Source organism: Rosa chinensis, chromosome 6 (genome assembly GCF_002994745.2).
Source record: "Rosa chinensis cultivar Old Blush chromosome 6, RchiOBHm-V2, whole genome shotgun sequence".
NCBI lineage: Eukaryota > Viridiplantae > Streptophyta > Magnoliopsida > Rosales > Rosaceae > Rosa > Rosa chinensis.
Genome location: NC_037093.1, coordinates 43,353,666 through 43,361,223, shown reverse-complemented (window position 1 = coordinate 43,361,223; position 7,558 = coordinate 43,353,666). Strand labels below are relative to the sequence as shown.

Below are 7,558 nucleotides of genomic sequence, written 5' to 3'. Positions count from 1 at the left end.
CACACACACACAAAAAAAAAAAAAAAAAAAAAAAATGAGAAGAGAAAAAATAACAGTGAGAACTGTTTTGGGAAGAAAATGGAGAAAGGTAACTAATGAAACTGTAATAATCTGGAGGCTGCTTCATTCACCACAGCATTAAAGTACCAGGAAGCTAGCTGACAGAGCACTTACAAAAACCTCTCTTGTCCTTCTTGTCTCTCTCTCTCTCTCTCTCTCTCTAACCCACAAAGCACTCAAGCAGGAACCAGCTCATGGTTTTGCTCTGGTTTTGTCTTCCAACTCCAACAAGGTCATACTGAAACCCAAAACCACACCCAAGACATGGGTTGCTGTGATTCCAAGTTCCTTACCGCCGAGACTCACCCAGAGAAAGTCTCGACCCACCAACAAGCCAACAACGCAGCCCGGGCCCAGACCCACCACCCGACTGTCCCCGCCGGATCCGACCCCGAAACAGGCGGCGCCCCGCCCTTCTCGGAATTCTCCTTCTCCGACCTCAAAACCGCCACCAACAACTTCAGCTCCGACTACATAGTGTCCGAGAGTGGCGAGAAAGCCCCCAACGTTGTCTACAAGGGCCGCCTCAACAACCGCCGTTGGATCGCCGTCAAGAAGTTCACCAAGCTGGCGTGGCCCGATCCCAAGCAGTTTGCGGTAGCCTTCTAAAATTAATTGGCTTTTTTGGGTTTTGCTTGGTTTTTGTGAACTGGGTATATGTGAAATTTTTTATTTTTTACTTTTTGGTTTTGTTGTAGGAGGAAGCTTGGGGTGTGGGGAAGCTGAGGCATAGGAGGCTTGCAAATCTAATTGGGTATTGCTGTGATGGTGATGAGAGGCTGCTTGTTGCTGAGTACATGCCTACTGATACTTTAGCCAAGCATTTGTTTCACTGTATGTGTCTAAATCTTTCTTCCTTTTTTCGACTTTAGGGGTTAGCTTAGTGTATCAAGAATGCCATTTTTTAGCTTAACTAATAAGATTTCTCAGTGACCCTTTTGTGGAGTAGCTCTAATTACTTGGTTTCATGGATGGTGCTTAAACAATCAAGCATTGAAATAAAAAAGATGACATTTTGGCATGTGTTTTATGCGACAGGATTGATGAAATATTGAAATGCTTATGTCCTAGATACATAAATGAAATGGTTATGTGATTAATTTTAGTTGGTTTAATTTGTTCTGCCTTTGTTGTTTCACCCATTTTCTTATGCATTTTGTAACAGATTAGTATTGCTAATCCTAGGACGTTTTAAATTGTCTATCATTTGTTAAAGTTGTGGCGAGGTGAATTTCACAGTTTTCTATTGATTGTGGCAATGCACAACTTGCAATACTGTTAATTGGTTTAGAATAATGCTGTTGTTTATTCCTGTTCACGTCCTTGTTGAATACAGACCGAAATGATGTAAGTTGACTTTTGAGTCTTCTTCTATCAAATTCAGAAATAGTGGCTGCATTCTGGTCTTTCTTGGATTAAATTTTTGATCTCTGTTTGCTCCTGGCAGGGGAGAATCAAACCATTGAATGGGCCATGCGTTTAAGAGTAGCTCTTCATATTGCTGAAGCTTTAGATTATTGTAGTACTGAGGGCCGTCCATTATACCATGATTTGAATGCTTATAGGGTTCTCTTTGATGAGGTATTCCTTCCTCAAACATAATAATATCTACGTTAAATATACATGGATTTTTTGTTACTTCAGTGTTTCATATAATTTAAGATGATCATGTAGCATGTTGAATGGACTTGTAGGATGGTGATCCACGTCTTTCATGTTTTGGCTTGATGAGAAATAGTAGGGATGGGAAGAGTTATAGCACAAATCTGGCCTATACACCACCAGAGTACTTAAGAAATGGTAATAACTTCTATAGTCTAGATATCACCTATGTGTTGTAATCTAGTTTCCTATCTGAAAGATTTTGTCGCCATGGGATTTCCTGACTTCCATTGCCATTTAACAATTGTAGGAAGGGTCACTCCAGAAAGTGTTATCTACAGTTTTGGAACTGTCCTTTTAGACTTGCTAAGTGGAAAGCACATCCCTCCAAGTCATGTAAGTGGGCTCATTTGTAAATATTTGATATGCACATGTTACAGCAAATGTATACTACACCTTGCCTGGCTTGCTTACATAATCTACAGCCTTTGATGCTATAGTCATCTTCAAGTGTGTCAAGTTGAAGTAGTCACGTAAAGTTAACTGATTTTGTATATTCTTTAGTGGTCCTGTTTATGCTAACTTGAATGTTGGAATAACAATATCCTTGATTATTCAAGTTCTCATACTTGTTGGAGTACAATATTGGCTTCATAGCCTCCTCAACTTATAGCAAACAACTAATCTTGATTAAAAACCCTGTTTCATATAACTGGATTCACCTCCCCACACCATTCACTAATCCTGGTGGGATACAATACAAACACTTCCTTTGTTTAATTGCAAAACTATTCTCATAGTTGAAAATAATGATAATCAGTTTATTTACAGTTTCACTGCATGAAAAAGGCTTCCTTAACCACCGAGGGCTTAGTAGGAATGATTAGGCACATGATTTGCTCCCATCATGTCTGGGGTTCAAACAGTCTTATGGTACCTACCTAGCTATTTGCTAGAGTTTCCTGCCCCCTTGTAGGGTTTAGCAAAAATCCCCAGTTTTGAGCCCAGCTCCGTGAAGCCAGTTCGGGAGAATACTGGGAATCTCTAAAAAAAAAAAATGATTGCTTGACCATGGACATGGTATCCAAATTAAAACAATTCTTTAAATTTCTACAAGATCAAGAAGCAAAAATTGCTATTGTTTATTTTAGTTTGACTTGGTCATCAGTTTCTGTTATTTTCTAGAGTTAATTGTTTCATGAGAATATGCCATACCTCTAGTATATATGTACATATGAAAAAAACTATCTTGAGTTATATATATATAGTCCTGCTACGGTGCGGATGGTACTGATTTCCCGTTTTCCCCCACTTTCCGGCCACATTTTCACATCTTAACTGTTCAGTTTTTAGGTCATAATGTATAGATCACCTCTGCAAAATTTCAGCCAATTTGGTGATCGTTAAGGCATCCAAAACTGCAATTTACCATTATAAATACGAACGGTTCCGGTTCGACAGATTCGGTCTGTTTGTGTAAATTGCAATTTTGGATGCCTTAGCGATCACCAAATTGGCTGAAATTTTGCAGAGGTGATTTATACATTAGGACCTAAAAACTGAACGGTTAAGATGTAAAAATGTGGCCGGAAAGTGGTCGAAAACAGGAAATCCGTACCGAAATTTCAGTACGAACGTCCGCACCTGAGAAATATCCTATATATATATATATCTGTGTGTGTGTGTGTGTGAGTTCTATTGAAGATTTGTGAGTATGTCAATTATAGCATTTATTTAAATGGGGCGATCTTTGTACGTGATAGATCCTCTAGTATGTATCTCATGTCTATTCATGTATTCAGGCTCTTGATATGATACGGGGTAAGAATATCATTCTCTTGATGGATTCACATTTGGAGGGAAATTTTTCTACTGAGGAAGCGACAGTGGTTGTCAATCTTGCCTCTCAATGTTTGCAGTATGAGCCCAGAGAGCGGCCTAATAGAAAGGACCTTGTTGCGAGACTTGCTCCACTGCAGACCAAACCTGATGTAAGAGACATTTTTTATTCCTTTCTAAGTGCAAATCCTGCTAAATTATTCGCTTGTAATTTCACAATTTCTGGCACTATAAAGTTGTAACTTTAGTTTAATATTGGTTGCTTAACAGACCAGATCCAATCACAAATCTTTTTGTAGTATATTTGGAAATGATGACCCTCATGGACTGAAAATGATGGGTGCACACATGGAATGTGTTGTATGCTGTGGCTGATAAACTTACCCTGGGCAATGCCTTTCGCCTATTTTGGGCATTCAGATGTGGTGTATATTAATTTGACGTTGCCAAAAATTATGATAAGCTCATAAGGGGGTCAATTAAGTGTTATAGTCATTAGCTGTCCTGTTAAGATGATGAAGGAGCACTACTGGTCTTAATTTCTTATAAAGAATCTAATTACCAAATTATGGGTTACAGGTTCCATCTTATGTCATGCTTGGAATTCCGAAGCATGAGGAAGCCCCACCAACCCCACAACGGCCCCTTTCAGCAATGGGTGAGGCCTGCTCTCGAATGGACCTCACAGCGATCCATCAGATCTTGGTTATGACGCACTACAGAGATGACGAAGGAACCAATGAGGTATTTATTGAGGTAGTTGGTTGCTGATGCAAATGCCTATTCACTGAGTTATGCTAAGACATCTCTTTTAAATTTACATGGATTCAGTTATCCTTCCAAGAGTGGACTCAACAGATGAGAGACATGTTGGAAGCAAGGAAGCGAGGGGACTATGCGTTTCGTGACAAAGATTTTAAAGCTGCCATTGACTGCTACTCCCAGGTATAATTTTGTAGAAGTGTGTTTTATGTATTTGTATTTTAGTTGTGATATTATGGGCTGGAGATATGTCATGATATCATGTGCAAATTACCAATTATATCCTGGGAGATTGGAGGAAGGTCATAGCAGTAGAAAGTTTTCTATCATCAACTGTTACCATGTAGTTTTTTGCGTCCTGACCTTTTTAGATCTATTACTGCTGCTAGACTTTTGTTGATTGGCCTCTTTGGTCTATTTCTCTGTGCAGTTCATAGATGTTGGAACTATGGTGTCCCCCACTGTTTTTGCACGACGCAGTTTATGCTATCTGTTAAACGAGCAACCAGATGCTGCCCTTCGAGATGCAATGCAAGCTCAATGTGTCTATCCAGAGTGGCCGACGGCCTTCTACATGCAGTCAGTTGCTCTTGCCAAGCTGGACATGCACAAGGACGCTGGTGACATGTTAAATGAAGCAACTACACTGGAAGAAAAGAGGCAAAGAGGTGGCAGGGGATCATGATAATCAACTTTGTAACGAGTGATGACATCTATTATTGATCACTACCAATTGGCAATCGTTGTTGAGGCTACCAAAAATTTGTATAAATCTGAGTTGGGAAACAAAATTGTCTATACAATTGAGGATGTATTTATAGAGAAACAACTTCTGTTGCCCCATGAATGTGTTTTGTTCCCTGTTTTTTGGGTCATATGCAATAAGAAAAAGCGGCCAAACAATGAGTGAAAAATGGTTGGACTAATGGATTGTTGATTTGAGTTGTGGCACCTGTTCCTCATATACACATCAGTCTTGGATATATGTTGCACATAAAAAGGAAAAAAAAATTCCTCAATCTAGGTTTTTTAGTTTGTTGTACTCGTTTTTTATAAAAAAAAAACCTTTTAATCATATGAACTTTATGGGTTTATAAATGATTGTACTGCTGTCGGCAAGCACGACAATATCATGGAAGTGAGAATTATGTCCTCGTTTGAATATGATTGGTGGTTGATTGTTTATCATCTCCTATTGAGACATTTGGAATCTTGACCGCGTTGAAATGATATGATTTTTTGCAAAAATATTCCATGTGACCTAATCATAATTTCAAGAACTTCTGGGAACTTACCTCACAGATTCAGAGTTCTAGGAACAGTTAACTATTCATTTTCATCTTGTAATTGGACAATAATATGGAAGTTAAATTTCCATTAACAATTTAACAGACACCACATAAGATGATGTAACTTCGACATCAGAAATCGAGATGAGTCCAGTTGCGAGAAATGAATGCTTTTGAAGTGAGGAAAAGAGTGGTGATAATTTAGGCAAGAGAGTATATCATTATGTCTATCAGTTTGATATGAGAAGCTCTATACGTGTGTTTCTGTACAAAATTGTTCTATAAGCTAATAGCTAGTGGTTTAGGATGTTGAGAAGGGAGACCCTTGTTTTGATCAATTGCCTAAATAGGCTCTCAAGTCCTTCTTCTTGGTCTTGAATGCATGACTCCAGATTGCTAAGCTGGTTTTGTGCATTGTCTGCACTCTTGAGTGACTTCAATGCAGCATCCACCTCTGCAAACTCATTCACTTTTGCTTCCTCATCACAAGCTATTCTTTTGGACTGCACCATCTTGGAAACCAAAGACCAGCTGCTAGGCTTTGACTTTGGTCCAGAGATGAAGGACAGCACTGATTCGAAGATAGTGAGAGAGACTGCTTCAACATCTCTCAGCTTGCTAACAATGGCGATAGTTTCTTGGTCCTTGTTGGCGGATGAGAACGTGGATCTGTTTTTCATTCCCTTCAGATTTCCCATAGCCTTGTGAATTGACTTCTTCACCATCTTCCGAGAGCTCAAGTATTTCCTGACCTCATTAGTGAGCCCAGTTTCACCTCCCCATTTTCTTCTAATGATTGATTGAAGGTCTTGTATGCACTCCTTGGTCTGCGAGAGGGCATCCTGTGCAGTGCTACAAATATCCAAGAGCCGGAGACAGCCGTCTAATAGCTCATTAGCCCATTTCTGTTGTTGCTCTTGTGCTAATGCTTGTTGGGTGCCTTGCAACTGAAGCAACCTATCAACACAATAAAGTAAGTCTTGCAGGCCATTTAGTTTGTTGCTTATTGATGATGAAGATGTGGATGTGGACTCGGATGAACTCAATCTGCACAAATGTTCATCAACTTCTTGAATGATGGGGTGTGGCCTTGATGGGAAGCTGTTAGAGCGAGTGTGGTAAGCCATTTTCTTTTTTGATTTGTGAGAAGAAATAGATGGGCTTGTAGATGCAGTTAATGGTACAACTTAGATTGATGATTTGCTTTCCAATTGTAGCTGCTTAATATATAGGGTTGGTTTAGAAGGGGTACATTGAATCTCATCCACCTCAATCATCAGTGTGAGGTAACATGATTAATTTCGATTTGGATCTAAATGTTCCCTAGGAAATGTTTATGCAATGTCTGTTCCTACACCAGCATACCAACTCAGAAGTGATTCATTTTGCATATAAAATCTCAAACTGTTCTATTATAATGCAACAAGCATTCAGTCATAGTCAGCTTATTGGACAGCGATTACATGAATGGCATAGAGCCTCTGTTTACTATTTTGTGGTGATGCGAAAACCATACATCTTACGTATTTGATTAGTTTATTAGTCAAAACTATATATATGCCTGTTCCCTCAACAGAAGAAGAAAAAAAAAAAAAAACCAGAAACAAGTATCATTATAATTAGAAGGTTTGAGATCTGAGTCTGCCATCTTGTATGTATAGAAGACTACTAGGATCTCCCTATCCTCTCCGATACAGAAGAAAGTGGTAAGATGGTTCATATATGCCGAAACTAGTTTCTGAGTATGCTTATGCCCTGTCATCCTATCTCATGGCCAAATTAACCCATGCTACATATATTGATAAACTAAGCAAGCCACCTTTTTCTCATTTCCTAGAAATGGCAATGCTTAGGGTGTGTTCCAAGGGCAAGTCCCTTTTTCTATGCTAAATTGCCTTTGTAATCCTAGATATTAGATCTGCAATTAAGGCACAAAGGAAGCCCTCTAGAAGTAGTTAAATTGACTTCAAGATGTAATCAAGTCCACTTTTTAGCCATCTCCTCAA

At 39.0% G+C, this 7,558-nt stretch overlaps 2 protein-coding genes across 2 annotated transcripts; one reads left to right on the top strand and one right to left on the bottom strand.

Moving 5' to 3' along the window:
- Positions 1 to 324: 324 nt before the first annotated feature.
- On the top strand, positions 325 to 5,169 carry LOC112172503 (serine/threonine-protein kinase BSK1). The gene is made up of 9 exons (XM_024309871.2): positions 325 to 657; positions 759 to 894; positions 1,508 to 1,641; positions 1,755 to 1,860; positions 1,973 to 2,058; positions 3,465 to 3,653; positions 4,081 to 4,245; positions 4,333 to 4,446; positions 4,694 to 5,169. The coding sequence occupies exons 1-9, from the start codon at positions 325 to 327 to the stop codon at positions 4,946 to 4,948; spliced, it is 1,518 nt and encodes a 505-aa protein (XP_024165639.1). The 3' UTR covers positions 4,949 to 5,169.
- Positions 5,170 to 5,845: 676 nt separating this feature from the next.
- LOC112171386 lies at positions 5,846 to 6,679 on the bottom strand. The gene has a single exon (XM_024308579.2). The coding sequence runs from the start codon at positions 6,677 to 6,679 to the stop codon at positions 5,846 to 5,848; it is 834 nt and encodes a 277-aa protein (XP_024164347.1).
- Positions 6,680 to 7,558: the final 879 nt, after the last annotated feature.

Coding starts and splice junctions, on each gene's coding strand:
- LOC112171386 (XM_024308579.2), bottom strand. CDS start 6,679: ATGGCTTACCACACTCGCTCTAACAGCTTCCCATCAAGGCCACACCCC.
- LOC112172503 (XM_024309871.2), top strand. CDS start 325: ATGGGTTGCTGTGATTCCAAGTTCCTTACCGCCGAGACTCACCCAGAG. Junction 895..1,507: donor AGCCAAGCATTTGTTTCACT/GTATGTGTCTAA, acceptor TGCTCCTGGCAG/GGGAGAATCAAACCATTGAA. Junction 4,447..4,693: donor CCATTGACTGCTACTCCCAG/GTATAATTTTGT, acceptor TTCTCTGTGCAG/TTCATAGATGTTGGAACTAT.